Genomic DNA, 19,105 nt, shown 5'->3' with positions numbered 1-19,105 from the left:
ACTTCCACCTAACCCAATCTGTCTGCTAGTTTTCTTTCCAAAGTCTCATGTGAACAGGTATGAGAGAAAACTCCATACCCTGAGTGTTTGGCATATGTTGGCTTTTTACTTGGACAGGATAAAGCCATTGCAGGTTTCTTCCTAGCTGTTCTTGTTATATGCAGAACGAGTGAGGCATCATCCAGTCACAACACAGGCTCTTGAAATGGATCACTAACTGCATCGTAATGGCTTATGCTGCTAAAGGAGTAATATCTCCTTATAGACTCATAGCACCTTTGCTCAGAGCATATTCTACCTCAACTGCATTTCTGGCACACATCCCTGTTATGGACGTATGTAGAGCAGCAACGTGGTCCTCAGTTCAAATTTTCACTAGACCATACGAACTCTGAAACTTGAGGGAAGATGCAGATCTAGGCAAGGCAGTCCTACAGTCCCTCTTTCTATGAGCCTCTGAGCCCCTCCTCCTGCGGTAACAGCTTGGACATTCTCTATACCATAATGCAGGCACTTGAAGAAAAAATGGTTACTTACCATCCTGTAACTGTTGTTCTTTGAGATGTTTCATATATCCACTACGTGACCCACCATTCTTCCCTGATGTGTTGGAGTCTATCATTGGGTTCCAGTGTAAAGGAACTGAAGGAGGAGTGGGGTGACTCTGCCCTTTATATCCTTAGTTGGCTCACAAAGATCTTGGCCATGGGTGGGGCTGCCCACTCCAGCACCAGGTCATGAGGTGTGCACACATCTACAGTGTAATGGACATATGCAACTTCTCTCACAGAAAAGCAGTTACAAGAAGGTATGCAGCTGTTTTTTTCCACTTGCCCTCCAAAGGCCATCATCTATTTGGGGAGATGGTGGATAAACCCTACAAGATGAAAAGGAGTACTTGTGGCACCTTAGAGACTAACAAATTTATTTGAGCATAAGCTTTTGTGAGCTATAGCTCACTTCATTGGATGCATGCAGTGGAAAATACAGTGGGGAGATTTATATACACAGAGAACATGAAATAATGGGTGTTACCATACACACTGTAACAAGAGTGATCAGGTAAGGTGAGCTATTACCAGCAGGAGAGCTGAGGGGAAAAAACCTTTTGTAGTGATAATCAAGGTGGGCCATTTCCAGCAGTTGACAAGAACATGTGAGGAACGTGGAGCAAAATGCCTCATTTGCAGAGCTTAGAAAGACGTATTCATTGTCTTGAAAAATGTGCAGCAACTCTCACTGAAATTCAAATTCAGACCTATCTTTTTGAGATTTTCTCCAGCCAGCTCTCAGGAGAGTTAGTTCAAGGATGAGCCTTCCAAGGATTTTAAAAGAAAAACTTAAGATGTCAGTTTCCTAGCTTGTGTGTGTACCTGGTCAATTGTGGAAGCTAGTTTGGAGGGTGTGTTACATTCCATTCTGATAACAGTGAGTTTTTGTGTTCATTTTGATGTGTTCCAGGAGTTCCTCATTCCTGGGCTAGCTACAAAGAAAGCTTTGTTTTTAGTGCTCACTAATCTCATTCATGACAACTCTGTTGTTCCAGTGGAAAGCAGGTGTGAAGCATGAGGCTGTCTCTTTTGTAGTCTGGGCTGTTTGCATGAAGAAAACTAACAATCAAAGCTTTGAACTTGACTTAGTGTTTAATATGAAACCTTGTAAGGAATGAAGCACTAGGACTGATTGGTTTTTGGTGGCATGCGGTGCTAATTAGGCTGGTAGCTACATTTTTAATTAACTGAAGATTTTTTGGGTCAGTAATTTCATTCCCTAGTTATATTATTTTAAAGTAATCAAATCCATAGGTCATGAATGTAGATGTAGATCAGTGTGGCCAGCCCAAGTCTTTCAGGATAGAATGCAGTCTCATAGCCATATATCAGGGGTGGTCAAACTTAGACTCTTTTACAGTTGAAGTGCGGCTTGCGGAGCCCCTCAAACTCTCCCATTCTCTTCCTCCCAGACTTGGCAGGGAGGGGAAGAGCTCGGGGCTTCTGCCCTGCGGTGGTGTGGTGGGGCTAGGGGCTGCTTCTCAGCAGGGCAGTGGGTCTCGGGCTTCAACCCCACTGGGCGCACCTGCTGGGGCTCGGGGCTTAAGCAGGAGTGGGGTTGAAACTCCAAGCCCAGACAGGCGCCTTCTGCAATGCTGAAGCCCCAAGTCCAGACAGGGACCTCCCTCAAAGCTGAAGCCCTGAGATCCCCCTCCCCACAGGGCACAAACCCTTAGCCCCACCACGCCACTGCGGGGCTCAAGCCCTGAGCCCCAGCAGATATGCCCTGGCTCTTGAATGTCTGAAGGTCGTCATATGTGGCTTGGAGGGTCAATAAGTTTGGCCACCCCCACCATATATTGTCCTTTTTACAACCACAGCTGTTGGTGTCAAGTCTTGGAGGACAATCTGAGAACAGAAATGTGAAAGACAGTCATTGTTACTGTAGCAGCAAGTTCTTAAAGCACTTCTCTCTCAGCATCACTGCCATCTGAGCTATAGTTTCAAACTTCTGCCTTTCATCCACATGCTGATGTCCCCCAGAAAATGTTCTCACACCAAAATCTTGAACATTCTCTTCTTAATTAAGTCTGAATAGGCAACAGATTTAAAACAAACAAAAAAGTATTTCTTCACACAACACACAGTCAACCTGTGGAACTCTTTGCCAGAGGATGTTGTGAAAGCCAAGACTATAACAGGTGTGACAGGGTCAGGACAGATGGCTACAGGAGAGTGATAGAAGGCCGATATATTAGCCCCAGGTTAAGTAGGTCCCTTTCCCCTGGGTAAGGTAACAGGGAAGTTTCCAGAACAATCAGGAACTTTCTGGAAACAATTAAGGCAGACAGGCTGATTAGAACACCTGCAGCCAATCAAGAAGCTGCTAGAATCAATTAAGACAGGCAGGCTAATCAGGGCACCTGGGTTTTAAAAAGGAGCTCACTTCAGTTTGTGGTGTGCATGCGAGGAGCTGGGAGCAAGAGGCGCAAGAAGATGAGAGTGAGAAGGCGTACTACTGGAAGACTGAAAAGTACAAGCAGCATCAGACATCAGGAGGAAGGTCCTGTGGTGAGAATAAAGAAGGTGTTGGGAGGAGGCCAGGGAGTTGTAGCTGTCACGCAGCTGTTACAGGAGCCACTGTAGACAGCTGCAATCCACAGGGCCCTGGGCTGGAACCCGGAGTAGAGGGCGGGCCCGAGTTCCCCCCATCCCTCCAACTCCCTACTTGATACTGGAGGAGCTGACCTGGACTGTGGGTTCCACCCGAGGGGAAGGTCTCTGGCCTGTTCCCCGATCCACTAGGTGGATCAGCAGAGACTGTGGGGATTGTTCTTCTTCCTTTCCCCATGCTGGCCAGTGATGAGGCTAACTGAGTGAACGGCAGATTTGAGCCACGAAAGTGGCCAAACTAAGGGCTGCCGTGAACCTCTGAGGTGAGAAAATCCGCCAATAAGCACAGGACCCACCAAGGCAGAGGAGGCACTTTGTCACACACAGTTCAAAAAAAAACTAGTTAAGTTCATGGAGGATAGATCCATCAATGGCTATTAGCCAGGACGGGCAGGGATGGTGTCCCTAGCCTTTGTTTGCCAGAAGCTGGGAATGGGCGACAGGGGATGGATCACTTGATGATTCACTGTCTTGTTCATTCCCTTTGGGGTACCTGGCACTGGCCACTGTCGGAAGACAGGATACTGGGCTAGACGGACCTTTGGTCTGACTCACTATGGCTGTTCTTATGTTCTTTTTCTGATGACTGAATTGCTTGTCAATGCTCTAATAGCGGATATTGACTATTGTAACCTCCTCCTCTCCAATCTTGTAGATACTTACCTTGCTCCCTGCTGTCCATTCAAAATGCTGTCACCAGAATCATTTCCCGTCACCTTTTGGTCTTGACTTCATTTTCACTCCATAAGATCTTCTTGTTGCCCAGCATATCATATTGAAATTCCCTATCCTTGGATTCAAGACCCTATGCTTCTGGCCAAAGTCTGCATCAGTGACCATGTTTTTGTTTTGCATTACCCCATTCTCTCCACTCCAATATTGTTGATAGCTTTGAAGTTTCCTTTGTACCCTTCTTCCATTTCCATCTCCATGCTGCCCCTTTCCAAATGTATTCCATTTTCAAGTTACCTCCTTGACCTCACATATACCTCATTCCATCTCTACTAAAAACTCATTTCTGTCATCTCTTATATGAACAATGAAGGGGAGGAAAAGGTAAACTAAAGAAACGAATAAAACTGGAAAGGAAAAACTTAAGTCAACAGAACCACTAAGAGGAGTATGTGCCTTGCAGAGTAATTATATGCTCTTTTTTTGTTTGTTTGTTCATCATTTCCCCATCTCCTTCTCCCCCCATTTTTTGGTCTGTTTATGACCCTCACTATTTGTCATGTCTAATTTAGATTGTAAACTCTTTGGTACAGGGACAATGTCTTTGTTGTTACGGCCCCTAGCATAGTTTTGGGTGCTCAAAAATAAACTAAGAACTCAACTTTATACCTGGATACTGGCTGTATTTTAACACTGTGCAACAGATATCATTTTGGGATTGACTCATATAATGGAGATGGAAAAGACTGTCATCCAGTCCATCTCCCTGCTATTGCAGGAGTGTTCCCTTCAGTACATTAAGTATTTAAGCCAATTTAGTTTTAAAGTCTCAAGCAGTGGGACTTGCACCACATTCTTTGTTAGGCTCCCATTTATTAGGTTTGAAAATCCTTTGTTTACTGTGTATACTTTAGGTTGTTGAACTTGCATACAGATTTCAGGATCAGATGGTATCTGAATAGGGACACATTTAATAGAAATACATTATTTTAACATGTTTATTGTAAATAATTTTTATAAGTATGAAATTGTTAGCAAATTTTATTGATGTTTAGGAACTTCATCCTTTTTGGGGGCTCAGATTTATTGTGTGTGGTTTTTCAGATAATAGTAAAATAACACTTTCTAAGATTCTCTTATTGCTTTTCCCCCCTGAAGTCTTCCATCCTGTGGAATGTTCATATTGTCGGTGTGAGAGCATGATGGGTTTCCGGTACCGATGCCAGCAGTGCCACAACTACCAGCTCTGTCAAAACTGTTTTTGGCGTGGCCACGCAAATGGCCCTCATAGCAACCAACATCAGATGAAGGAGCATTCCTCATGGGTAACTCAGCTTTGTTTGCAATAATGCACTGATCATCTCTATGCAAATTTCTTTTGAAAGCTAAAGACGTTTTTGTAAAAGGCTTAGAATCACAGGTTAAATCTTAAAGGTTTTCAAATAGGAGCTTATAAATAGGCACATTATACTTTTTTCTGAGTTGAACGAAATTTTATTTAATTATTTGACATTATCATTTTGCCCAGTGCTGACGATACAGTTCCTGCTCTCAAGTGTCTTGCAATCTGAGACATATAAAACAAAGCACTTGTCTTCGTTTCCCTAATACCATACCTTCCTACATCCCTCTCTTTACCATAGAATCATAGAATCATAGAATATCAGGGTTGGAAGGGACCTCAGAAGGTCATCTAGTCCAACCCCCTGCTCGAAGCAGGACCAAGTCCCAGTTAAATCATCCCAGCCAGGGCTTTGTCAAGCCTGACCTTAAAAACCTCTAAGGAAGGAGATTCTACCACCTCCCTAGGTAACGCATTCCAGTGTTTCACCACCCTCTTAGTGAAAAAGTTTTTCCTAATATCCAATCTAAACCTCCCCCACTGCAACTTGAGACCATTACCAGCCTAATAACCCACCGTAATTTTGATGTCTTTACAAAGCAAGAAAACACTATGCACACAAGGTGCTCTTTTTGGCAAAGTGTTCTTCTTGAACATAGTAGCTCTTTAAAATAAATAAATGTTTGCCTTCATTGTGCATGAAGCTGGACTGTATATATTGTGGAAGACAAATCCTTAACCCAAGAATCTGATAATCTAAGATACATGGGCAGTAAAATTTGGAAAAATAGTACACCAGACGACGAAATGATGAGCACATCCCAAGTCATAGCTAATAATTCAAGGTCTGGAAAACAGGATGTTACAGGTGGGGTGATTCTGTAACAACCCTGATAGTATCAAGCATGATGCTGCAGCCACCCCCTGTCTTAGTCCACAAGTTGTGACCTGCTTGGAGCAGGGTGGCTGGTGCCATAAGCTTGGCATCTAAAGTCTCTAGGTCTCTAAACAGTTAACTAAGATTGCAAAACTCAGAATTCGCTGTCTGTGCCTTTAAACAAACAAGCAAAATGCCAAGGCAAGCACTTGAGGGCAGGGCCCTGACCTGGACCTTGGGTTCTGTGCTAGCACTGAGGAGCTTCTCTTCTGTCCCAGTCTCACCCTGTGGTGCCCCTGAGAAGTAGCAGGCAAGCATTCTTAACTGCTCTGCTGGCTCATGATTATTCAGTGTCTCCTCCTGGCCCTTCTAAGCTCCGGAAGACTAAGTCTTGTTGGTAGCCTGGTCTGAGTAGGTTTTCCTTGAGCACAGGGGACAGACACCTCCAGCAGGGGACAAAGAAGGCATGGTAGACCCCATCACACAGGCCTTGTAGCGAGAGATTTACAAAGCTAAATCTGTTTAGTTTATCCAAGAGAAGACTGAGAATGACTTGATCATGACTTGCATGTACCTATACCTGGAGAAGAGATTTCTTATAGTAGATGGCTCTTTAATGTAGAAGAAAAAGGCATAATGATATCCAATATTTGAAAGCAGAAGCTAAACAAATTCAGATTAGAAATAAGATTAATATTTTTAAGAGTGAGGGTAAATAACCATTTGGTCAGTTTACTTAGAGAGCTGGTAGAATCTCCATCCACTTTCTCTTCAAATCAAGACCAGATGTCATTCTAAAAGGTATGTTATGGCTCAAACAGTGGGCTTGATTGAAATTACTTGAGGAGGTTCTATGGTCCATGTTTGCAGGAGGTCAGATGAGATCATCAGAATGGCCCATTCTGGCCATAAAAATCTAGGAATGTATAACCACTTTTTGATGGTGAACTCAATCATTTAGGTTTCAGAGTAACAGCCTTGTTAGTCTGTATTCGCAAAAAGAAAAGGAGTACTTGTGGCACCTTAGAGACTAACCAATTTATTTGAGCATAAGCTTTCGTGAGCTACAGCTCACTTCATCGGATGCATGCCGTGGAAAGTATAGAAGATCTTATTATATACACACAAAAAGCATGAAAAAATACCTCCTCCCACCCCACTCTCCTGCTGGTAATAGCTTATCTAAAGTGATCACTCTCCTTACAATGTGTATGATAATCAAGTTGGGCCATTTCCAGCACAAATCCAGGATCTCATCTAGCTTCTCGTCCACTATCATCCCCAGGTCCTTTTCTGCAGAACTGCTGCTTAGCCAGTCACTCCCCAGCCTGTAGCGGTGCATGGGATTCTTCCGTTCTAAGTTCAGGACTCTGCACTTGTCCTTTTTGAACCTCATCAGATTTATTTTGGCCCAATCCTCCAATTTGTCCAGGTCACTCTGGACCCTATCCCTACCCTCCAGCATATTTACCTCTGCCCCCAGCTTAGCGTCATCCGTGAACTTGCTGAGGGTGCAGTCCATCCCATCAGCCAGGTCATTAATGAAGATGTTGAAGAAAACCGACCACTGGGGCAATCTACTTGATACCAGCTGCCAGCTAGACATTGAGTCGTTGATCACTACCCATTGAGCCTGACAATCTAGCCAGCTTTCTATCCACCTTATAGTCCATTCATCCAATCCATACTTTAACTTGCTGGTAAGAATACTGTGGGAGACCATATCAAAAGCTTTGCTAAAGTCAAGATATATCACGTCCACTGCTTTCTGCATATCCACAGAGCCAGTTATCTTATCATAGAAGGCAATCAGGTTGATCAGGCATGACTTGCCCTTGGTGAATCCATGTTGACTGTTCCTGGTCACCGTCCTTTCCTCCAAGTGCTTTAAAATGGTTTCATTGAGGACCTGCTCCATGATTTTTCCAGGGGCTTAGGTGAGGCTGACCAAACTGTAGTTCCCTGGGTTCTCCGTCTTCCCTTTTTAAAAGTTGGGCACTATAACTGCCTTTTTCCAATCCCCTGATTGCTGCAATTTTCAAAGATAATGTCCAATGGCTCTGCAATCACATCAGCCAGTTTCCTCAGCACCCTTGTATGCATTAGATCTGGACCCATGAACTTGTGCATGTCCAGCTTTTCTAAATAGTCCTTAACCTATTCTTTCACCACTGAGGGCTGATCACCTCCTCCCCATACTGCGTTGCCCAGGACAGCACTGTGGGAGCTGCCCTTGTCTGTGAAAACCGAGGCAAAAAAAAGTGTTGAGTGCTTCAGCTTTTTCCACATCATCTGTCACTAGGTTGCCTTCCACATTCATTAAGGGTCCCACACTTTCCCTGACCTTTTTCTTGTTGCTACCATACCCATAGAAACCCTTCTTGTTACCCTTCACATCCCTTGCTAGCTGCAACTCCAGTTGTGTTTTGGCCTCCTGATTACACCCCTGCATACTCAATTTTTATATTATTATACTCCTCCCTAGTCATCTGACCAAGTTTTCATTTCTTGTAAGCTTCCTTTTTGTGTTTAAGCTCACTGAAGATTTAGTTAAGATTGAATAGTTAAGATTGAAGTGTGTATCAATACCTAATAGCCACAACATTAATTTTCATAGAATAACGCATTTGCAAAAAAAAAAATCCTGAAAAAAAATTTTCAAAGTGGAAAAACGTGGAAATTAACAGTTAAGAACTTCAGCTAGTTCAGTCATGTCCTATATTCCTTCTTCACTTGCTGTGAACCCCATGTAAGTTACAATCTCTCCTCCCGTTAAATTTTTGCTTTTTTATAGTTTGCGTAATTACATGTAAAGAACAACATATTAGGATAAGATGCTGATGGTTTAATCACTTTATTTTATTCATGTGAAACTAAATCTGTTTATACTTCTAATACATTTACTAATCCACACCCAAAAACCAAAAGGCTATTCTGAGCGTGGCCAAGAGAAAAAAATACAGTTGAAACAGCTGTCCCTGGTTTTGCTAGTGTGTGGAAGCAGCTCACACACTCCCTGACACAAGACACAGACTGGTACATAGAAGGGACTTCTGCATGGAAGCGTGCGAGCCGCTTGTACACACTAGCACCATAGGTGGATTAAGCTTTTGTGCAGCCCTGGGCCAGAGCAAGTGGGGGCCTCTCCTCACCCCTTCCGCCTGCAGTCCCCCACCCTCCCCACTCTTCCTGGGGAAATGGGATCGGGGCACCGGGGCTTGCCGTGTTTCCCCTCCCCCCCCCGGTGCTCCTGCCGGAGAGCAAGGTTGGGGTGCAAGGCCTTCCACCGCTCCCCAGCAAGAGAGCCGGGTGAACAGAGCAGGTCATGGCATGGGGCACCCATTTTTCTGGGGGCCCCTGGGCGTGGGCCCAGTGGCTAATCCGCCACTGACTAGCATGTATATCTGCACAGGGCTCTACTGATCACAAAAATAAGCATTGATGGTGGCTTAGGTACAAGTGATTGTAACTTGATCACATTTATAACGTGTAAGCAGGAATAAATGTACTTATTACAGTAATATATGTACTTGGTGCTTTAATAGGGCCACCCTATTGTATTCCACTGAAGGTTATGCATGTGCACCATGCGCCTGGAGTTGGAGAATTTAAAAGTAGTGTCCGTTGGTCTGCACATGCATCTTGGCTTGTGTCATGCATCCATCTAAGGCGATAAAGGGTGGGGCGGACAGAGCACGTCTCCAGTTCCTTCTCTCCGCCGCATTGTCCATATCAGTGCTTTCAGTGTCCTTGTCTCTGAGGCACTTTTTAAAAGGATAGTTGTACATAGTTTTTATGAGTTTTACCAGTTTCATCTTAGTGCTAATAGTCGATATGTACGAACATGTGGGTACCGGACTATGCCGAGGACTCCAAACTTCAAACTGTGTGCCTCCTGCCCGCGTTCTTCTTGGTCAGTGACAACCACCAACATTGTTTCTACTGCCAGGGGGAAGCTTATATTGTGGCCAGGTGAGTAGTTGCCAGATTTTCCCCAGCTGCACCCGAGAAGGAAGGGCTCTTTGCATCTGGAAGCCTCTCATGGAGCTTGCCATGAGACCTCACTCGGACTTAGGCCAGGGAACTCCTCGAGTTTCCATATCTCTATGATTTGCACCTTGCCGCAAGTTCTAGACAAAAAGCCCACGCATCAGCCTCGTGTTACTCAATCTCCTTTCTTCCCTTGGAGTTAGCATCAATGTTGAGGAATTGATTCTCGACCCCATGCAGTCTCTGGACTTTATTGGGGCTACCATAAATTCGGTCACAGCATGAGCTTACTTGCCCGCAGACAGGTTCCAGACCATAAGCGGCGGCATAACTCACGTTGTGAGCAATCTGTATGTACCGCCAGGAGTTTCATGTCTCTCCTTGTCCATGTGGTTTTGTGTACCTGTGTGAGCCCCTTCGCTTGACTCCATCTTTGCTGCCTCCAGTCATGGCTCCAGTCCATTTACTCGCCAAATTGCCACTTCTTGGATTTTATGTTGACAGTCTATGCCAAGGTACTATCATCGCTCCAGTGGTGGACAGACCCACATCGTGTATGTGCGGGGGTTCCTTTCCCCTGTCCTCCACAGACAAGACACTGGATAGCTACATGGCTCAAGGAACATGGGCTCCCCGAGAATCCAGGATGCACATAAACATCCTGGAACTCTGAGCTGTGAGAAAGGCATGCCAATCCTTTCTTCTCTTCATCTGCTACCACCATGTTCTCATCATGTCAGACAGCACCACCACTGTTATTTATCTCAACAAACCTTGAAAAACAAGATCCACTGCACTATGTGTAGAGGCGGTCAGTCTCTGGAATAGGTGCATCAACCACTAGAACATTTTGTCAGCAGCCTAACTTTCTGGGACACGCTCAGCAGACATTTTTGCAATTGACCACTAATGGGAATTTCACAGTTTGGTAGTACATGACATCTTCGCCTGATGGGAGACCCTTACCAGACCTATTTGCTTCACAGGTGAATAGCAAATGCAAGATGTATTGTTCCAAGGGAGCCCTCGGCCATTGCTTCTAGGGCAACACCCTGCTCATCCCCTGGTCGTACCAACTCAATTACTCCTTCCCTCCGCTACCGCTCCTGCTTCAAGTACTGCAAAAGATTTGACAAGACAGAGTGATGGTAATTCTGATCACCCCCTGCAGACCCAGACAATCCTGGTTCCCCAATTTTTTCCATATGTCCTCCCACCAACCAATTCCATCCCTGCCTTCCCCGATCTGGTGACTCAGTGCAACAGTGAGATCAGATATCCCAATCCACATGCACTACATGTTGGGTTGGTATTTGGGTGGTCATGTGCCTTAGAACGAACATGCTCTTCAGCTGTACAGGACATTCTCCGCAGCAAGAAGGACTCCATTAGATGCTGTTACTGGGCCAAATGGAGCCTTTTTCATCATGGGCTCAACAAAAAAAAGTGGTTTTAGCAGAATCAGTGTGTGTAGTGGAGTACAACTTTGCAGGCACTTCCTAACTAAGAGTGCTTTTACGGGGTTAACTTGGGATGCAATGAGTGTAGGAGAGTGGGGGTAGAGGTAAGACAAATGGATTAATGATACTTCACATCAGTTGCGACTTCATTGAGTAACTGCAGGGTGGCTCCACTGAAACTCCAACCCAGAATCATTAACTCATAGTCAGTTTACTTTGACTATGAACTGGGTCCAGAATTTGGCCTGACATTTTGTTTGTTATTAATATACAGGCCAGAATGGGGGACTGTATCCTAGAAAGCAGAGACTAGATTATCAAATGGTCCCTTCTGGCTTTAAAATCTCTGAGTGATAGAATACATAGTATTTGCAACTTAGCTATTGCACTAATGTCATGTTCTTAATAATATTTTGCACTTCTCCAGTATTTTCCCTCTGGGAATCTGAAAACATTCGAGAAATAATCCAACTTCACAAGCATAAAACAATCCCTCCTCTCTTCATGTGTGTATTTAAAACCGCAGCAGCAATTGGTCTACAGTGAGTTTTGTTCCTGACTCATGTTTCACTCCAGTGATTTTTAGGCTGTTGAAAAGTTCTGGTGCCATGTCTAAATGTTTTAATAAAGTGAGAGAGACAAGGCGGGTCAGGTAATATTTTTTATTGGACCAACTTCTCTTAGTGGAAGGAACAAGCTTTTGAGCTCTTCTTCAGACCTGAAGATTGAAACTAGAGTTTCCGGACCTGAAAACAATCTCTGAAGTTTGAATTTTTTCCTTTCCCCCAGCAGAAGTTGGTCCAATAAAAGATATTACCATCTTGTGTGTCTCATATCTTGGAACGAACATGGCTTCAACAACACCGCAAGCATTAATAACCCAATTAATTTTTCTGATCCGATATCAATGGGGAATTCTTTGAATAATCATCTCCCACATTACACTCTCAGTACTAGTGCATGTGATGTTGGATTATTTTTAGCTAGCAGTGTTTGCTTGGGTTTTGCCTTTTCCCTCAGGCCCTGCCACTAGGGCTGTCGATTAATTGCAGTTAACACACGTGATTAACTCAAAAAAAGTAATTGCAATTAAAAAATTGCAATTAATTGCACTTTTAATCACACTGTTAAACAATAGAATACCAGTTGAAATTTAAATATTTTTGGATGTTTTTCTACATTTTCAAATTGATTTCAGTTACAACACCGAATACAAACTGTACGGTGCTCACTTTATATTTTTTATTATAAATATTTGCACTGTAAAAATAATAAAGAAATAGTATTTTTCAATTCACCTCATACAAGTACTGTAGTGCAATCGCTTTGTGAAAATGCAGCTTACAAATGTAGATTTTTTTTTTTGGTTACATAACTGCACTCAAAAAACAAAACAATGGAAAATTTTAGAGCTCACAAGTCCACTCAGTCCTTCTTCCTGTGCAGCCAATCGGTAAGACAAACAGGTTTGTTTACACTTATGGGACATAATGCTGTCTGCTTCTTATTTACAATGTTACCTGAAAGTGAGAACAGGCATTTGCATGGCACTTTTGTAGCCAGAATTGCAAGGTATATACGTGCCAGATATGCTAAACGTTCGTATGCCCCTTCATGCTTCGGCCACCATTTCAGAGGACATGCTTCCATGCTGATGATGCTCCTTAAAAAAAAAAAAAAAAGTGTTAATTAAATTTGTGACTGGACTCCTTGGGGAAGAGGAGAATTGTATGTCTCCTGCTCTGTTTCACCTGCATTCTGCCATATATTTTATGATATAGCAATCTTGGATGATGACCCAGCACATGTTGTTCATTTTAAGAACACTTTCCCTGCAGATTTGGCAAAATGCAAAGAAGGTACCAATGTGAGATTTCTAAAGATCGCTACAGCACTCAACCCAAGATTTAAGAATCTGAAGTGAATTCCAAAATCTGAGAGGGATGAGGTGTGGGGCATACTTTCAGAAGTCTTAAAAGAGCAATATTCCAATGGGGAAAAGACAGAACTGAACGACCAAAAAAGAAAATCAACCTTCTGCTGGTGGCATCTGACTCAGATGATGAAAACTGGATAGTTATCGAGCAGAACTTGTCATCGGCATGGATGCATGTCCCCTGGAAGGGTAGTTGAAGCATGAAGGGGCGTATGAATCTTTAGTGTATCTGGCATGTAAATATCTTGCAATGCCGGCTACAACAGTGCCATGCAAACACCTGTTGTCACTTTCAGGTGACGTTATAAACAAGAAGCGGGCAGCATTATCTCCTGCAAATGTAAACAAACTTGTCTGTCTGAGCGATTGTCTGAAAAGAAGTAGGACTGAGAGGACTTGTAGGCTCTAAAGTTTTACATTGTTTTATTTTTGAATGCCGTTATTTTTTGGTACACAATTCTACATTTGTAAGTTCAGCTTTCATGATAAAGAGATTGCACTACATTGTTTATATTAGGTGAATTGAAAAATATTATTTCTTTTGTTTTTACTGTGCAAATATTTGTAATAAAAATGATATAAAGAGAGCACTGTACACTTTGTATTCTGTGTGGTAATTGAAATCAACATATTTGAAAATGTAGAAAACATCAAAAATATTTAAATAAATGGTATTCTATTATTCTTTAACTGTGTGATTAATCACTATTAATTTTTTTAATCTTGCGATTAATCACAATTAATTTTTTTTAATTGCTTGACAGCCCTACCTGCCACCTAAATGGGTGTTGTCACCTCTCAGTTTCTTCTTACTGCCTGTAGCTGCAAGACTGAAATCTTGGTAGTGTCTGCTTCTCTTGTGCCCTGTGCGATTAACTTAGCTTAGTTATTTAATGTTATTAATTAGCATCAGAATAGTTAATTAAGTTCTCTTTTTCTCAGTGGCCTATAAAAAATGTATTTAGTGAATTTTTAGTAGCCTAAGACCTCCTCCTCCCACCATACAAGAGTTCTAGAATTATGACAGAAGCCCAGTCACCAAGTGTTAAGACCTATGCACCCATTTTTCATGTTACACTGTCATATCCATCAATAGTGGTCGCCCTCTGTATTCTTCCCAAAGACATACTAACACTTTCTCGAACATCATTCCATGAGTCGTTCTTACTCCAAGTGCAGCCAGAGAGGAAGGGAGGCAAAGTTGAAATTTTGCTGCTGGAGAAATCGATGCACGCTCGGGGAGATCTTCAGCGGTGTCTCAAAATGCTAATCCATCTCTGTCAGCATCCTGAAAACTGCTTTCCTGGTGGTAGTTACATGAGCCAGAGGGTAGGAAGGATTCAGACCTTTATACTGTTTTTCACAAGAACAGGGTTAACGTTATATCTTACCCTAAAGGTATGTCTACTCTTACGATAGTGTGTAGAGTACAGACAATGAACACCCAGCTAGCATGAGTATAAATAGCAGTATAGCTGGGGAGAATGGCATAGGTGAGTAGAAGAGTGCCCTACATGCCTGAATCCCCAAGATTTGTATCCCACAAGGACTCTCTGTCTGCCCAAGCAGTGCTTCTGTGTCGACACTGCTCTTCCCCACTCCAGTGAGAGGCTCTGGCTGCAGGGAAAGCCTCCGGCAAAGTCCCCATTGCCTTTTCTTACGAACAGACTTCTGGAATATTTTGACTTTGTTGTTGTTGGGGCCTGTTAATTGCAAGTGCTCAGCATGTCTGAAAATCAGGCCATTGACATTAGAAAATGTATTTAAACATGGGTGATGTTATATTAAAAAAAAGCTTTTGTTCGGCCTTCTTCAGAAGGTAGTCAAGGTGTTACCCCTTTGTGGTGAGTATATTCTATGTCAGAAGAACAATTTCTGAAATTGCTGAAACCAGCTAAAAAGCTGTAGCTTTTGAAAGCCTCTTTTTCAGTGCAGTAGTGCCTTGTTCTTTCTAAAACACTTTCTATTTCAGAAGAATAGAATATTTATTATTTATAGAGCATTATAATCCAACAGACTCTGAAAACCTATTAATAATACAACTAAAAGTAAATTTAGTTGTTTACTTGTACTGTGGTAATGTCTTGGGCCCTGACGAGGGCCCCATTGTATTAGTCACTGTACGAACACACAAGAAAAAGATAGTCCCTGTCCTGAGAAGCTCACTGTCCTAAGTAATTTAGAGTTTGCCTGTGCTGGTCTTATTATAACTGCAGTAGGGTCCTAGGAGCATTTTTCTCTCTTAGAAACCCTTCTTTTGTATTATTAACTCACTTACTGTCCCCTATAAAATCTTTTAAAGGTGACTTGCAAATCATTCCATAAAATTCTTAACCGTAACAATAATGGCCAAATGCCCTGAAAACCAAGTGAAGAGGGGCATATTCAGTACAATTTTGTATAGTTTCTTTCCGCAGCAGATGGCAAACTGTGTCCATGCTCAAATAAATACGAGAGCTGTGTTAGACTTCATGTGAGGTATGTTTGCAATGTTGTAGCTGTGTTGGTCCCAGGATATTAGAGAGACAATGTGAGGGAGGTCATATTTTTTATTGGACCAACTTTTTTTGGTAAAAGAGACAAGTTTTCTGGTGACAAAGCTCTTCTTCCGGTCTGGGAAAGATATTCAGGGCTTGTCTTCACATAGAGTGCTACAGCGGCGCAGCTCCACCGGTGCACTGCTGTATTGCTTTGGGGAAGATGCTACTACGCCGACAGGAGGGCGTCTCCTGTTGGCATAGTTAATTCACCTCCCTGAGAGGCGGTAGCTATGTTGCCAGGACAAGCTCTCATGTCAACATAGCGCTGTCTATACAGGGGATTAGGCCGGTATAACTACATCGCTCAGGGGTGTGGACATCGTTAGATCAATATGCGGTGTAGACCTGGCCTCAGAGTGTCACAGCTAAATACAAGGTGGAACAGATTGTTTGGCATAAGTAAACAACACATATTCTATGAGACTATTCAAGGCAAAGTGGCCCATTGATACCTCTACAGTTATAGGACAAAAAAGGGGGGTTAGGTTACAGATTGTTGTAATAAACCATAAATTGAGTTTTTATTAAGTCCATCATTTTAATGTCTATCAAAGTTATGAATGTAAGATCATAGGCTCATCTTTTGAAGGTGCTGTGCAGGTTTCCTTTGAGGATGAGGACAGAGAGGTCAGATATAGAGTAATCATTTTGTGAAAAGTGTTCACCCATGGGTGAGATGATGTTTTTGTCTTTTCTCATTTTTCTGTGTGAGTTCAGTCAAAAGTGTAGTGTTTGTCTGGTTTCACCCACATACTGGGGCATTTAGTGCACTGGATGAGATACACCACATATTGTGATAGGTGTGTGTAGGATCCAGGGATCTTAAAAAGTATGTTGTGGGAGTAGTGATCATCCTAGCAGCAGAGATATGGTCTGCAGGTTTTTCATCCTTTGTTCTGGCAGGGTCTGGTGCCATTTTGAGTTGGCGTGTCCTAGTCTGTGGGAAGCTTGCTTGTGGTGATGAGCCTGGCAAGGTTCAGGGGGGTGGGGGTGGGGTTGTTTGAAGGCCAGAAGAGGTGGTTTGGGAGTGACTGCTTTCAGGGTGTGGTCCCCATCAAGTATGGGTTCCAATGTGAGGTGGTAGGTGACAACTAGTGATGTGCAGTTGGAGGGTATTGAAGGAGATTATCTTGAGATTTGCGTAGCCCATTTTATGATATGATCTACTTCTCTAATGGAGTGTCCTTGTTTAGTGAAGGTATTTGTTAGTGTGTTAAGGTGTGTATGCTAGATTTTCTCTTCAGAGCATGTTATGTGGCATCTGTGTGCCTTTCTGCTGATAACAGATTTCTTGGTGTGTTTGGGTTGGTTACTGGATCTGTGAATGTAAGTGTGGTGATCCTTGGGTTTCTTGTATATAGTTGTCTGTAGCATCCCATTGCTGAAGCTGACTGTAGTCTCCAGGAAGTTGAACCTGGTGTGGGACTGTTCTAGAGAGAGTTTGATGGATGTGTGGTGGTTGTTGAAGTTTTGGTGGAAATCTGTGAGGGACTTTAGGTTGTCTGTCCAGAGGATGAAAATACTATTCATGTATCTCAGGTATATCATTGGGTTTGTAGTGCATTTGTCCAGAAATTCTTCCCTAAGGTGGCCCATGAAGAGGCTGGCATACTGAGGAGCCATTCTAGTACTCCTGCTTGTTCCCATGGTTTGCTCAAAGTATTTGTTACTAACTGTAAAATTGTTATGGGTGAGGATGAAGTGAATGAGTGTGGCGATGTGTTTGGGGTGGATATCTGATTGTTGTCCATTGTCTTGTAAATATTTGAGACAGACAGCGATGCCATCATTGTGAGGCATGTTGTTTCAGGAGGTGACATCCATGGTTGCAAGGATGGTTTTCTGAGCATAGTTTTTAATGTTGCAAAGTTTCTGGAGGAAGTTGTTCATGTCCTGGAGGAAGCTGGCCATTTGTGTGGTGAGTGGTTTGAGGATGGTGTCTTTGAGTCCTGATAATCCTTCAGTAAAAGTGCCATGGCCTGATATGATGGGTCTGCCTGGGTTCCCTTGTTTGTGTATTTTGATATGAAATATTGAACTAAACAACTGAAAGCCAAAATGCAAGTAAATATGCTTTTAGTTGTATCATCCTATACTTTTGCTTTCTTCTTTAGTTTTTCCTCATCTGTAGAATTAAATTTCTTGGCTCTCATTTATCACATTACATTCTACGTAGTTCACTTTGCTTTCTGGCAGAATTTCTTTAGCACCAGTGAAAGTGGGCAAGATTGTCTGCTTAGTGCCTGAGTGGAAAAACCTGTTTGCTTCCTTATTTTCAATTTTCGGAATATTTGCATCCTGTGTAATTTCTGCAGTTACTGTGTATTCAGAAGGGTCCTGTCAGAACTAGCAGCAATTAAACGAAGCGCACATGAAGGATTAACCTCCAAATCCTGTTTTCAACCAAAAATATTTTTGCTTTTTTTGAAGTAACTCAACGTTTACTACTTACATATTATCAGATCCTAAAAGTAATATTTGTTTAGCACCATCAGGGTCTGCTAGACATTTTAAAGAGTGATTACTACAATGTCCATGCTTCAAAGAACTTTCAGTCTTGCATAGGCAACATACAGACAAGAGCAGGGAGTAAGAGGAACAACGAAAACCAATGTGATTAAATGGTAAAAGCAAGCACACATCTTGTTAGTTTTTTTATGTCCACCTGGCTTTTGGTAAATTAAGGGAAGTGGACAGGTTTATAGACCACCAAAAAGTGAAAGGGGTTTTGAGATGCATCAAACTGGTAGATGGGAGGGGGCTCCAGGTGCACATTCATTACGTAGTAGTTAGATGTTACTAATAACTTTCTCACAGAAGCTTGACTAATTTCTTTCAAATTAATTGTTAAACTTAAAAAATTTCTTCGGTGTCACCTGTACCTAAATTACCACATTCCTCCAGAAAAGAAATTGTCCCGTAACATGTTTGTCCTACATACCCTGACTGTTAGTCTGGCTCTGTTTGTCTAGGTACATGTAGGTCTGGGTACATAGAATCAAATGAAGTAAAAATCATATGAACCAAACTGTACCACAGAATCTCTATAGATAGTAATTCTGTGCTGTAATAATAAGAATATAGCAGTGGGGATATATTACTGACCACCTGACCAGGATGATGA

The 19,105-nt window shown here is 42.5% G+C and overlaps 1 protein-coding gene across 41 annotated transcripts in view; it reads left to right on the top strand.

The window, feature by feature from the left end:
- The window catches only part of DTNB (dystrobrevin beta), a 361,644-nt gene that overhangs the window by 111,403 nt on the left and 231,136 nt on the right, over positions 1-19,105 (top strand). For all 41 annotated transcript variants that reach the window (XR_005224528.2, XR_005224527.2, XR_005224524.2 and 38 more), the window contains one exon: positions 4,995-5,161. Coding sequence is in view for 35 of the 41 variants with exons in the window: in XM_043541997.1 (XP_043397932.1) it covers positions 4,995-5,161 (167 nt within the window). In the remaining 6 variants the exon portion in view is untranslated. The remainder of the gene's footprint in view (positions 1-4,994; positions 5,162-19,105) is intronic.

The sequence above is a fragment of the Chelonia mydas genome, chromosome 3, assembly GCF_015237465.2.
Source record: "Chelonia mydas isolate rCheMyd1 chromosome 3, rCheMyd1.pri.v2, whole genome shotgun sequence".
Classification (NCBI taxonomy): Eukaryota; Metazoa; Chordata; order Testudines; family Cheloniidae; genus Chelonia; species Chelonia mydas.
Note: the sequence above shows the minus strand (reverse complement) of the source record. Positions and strands in the feature narration are given on the sequence as shown.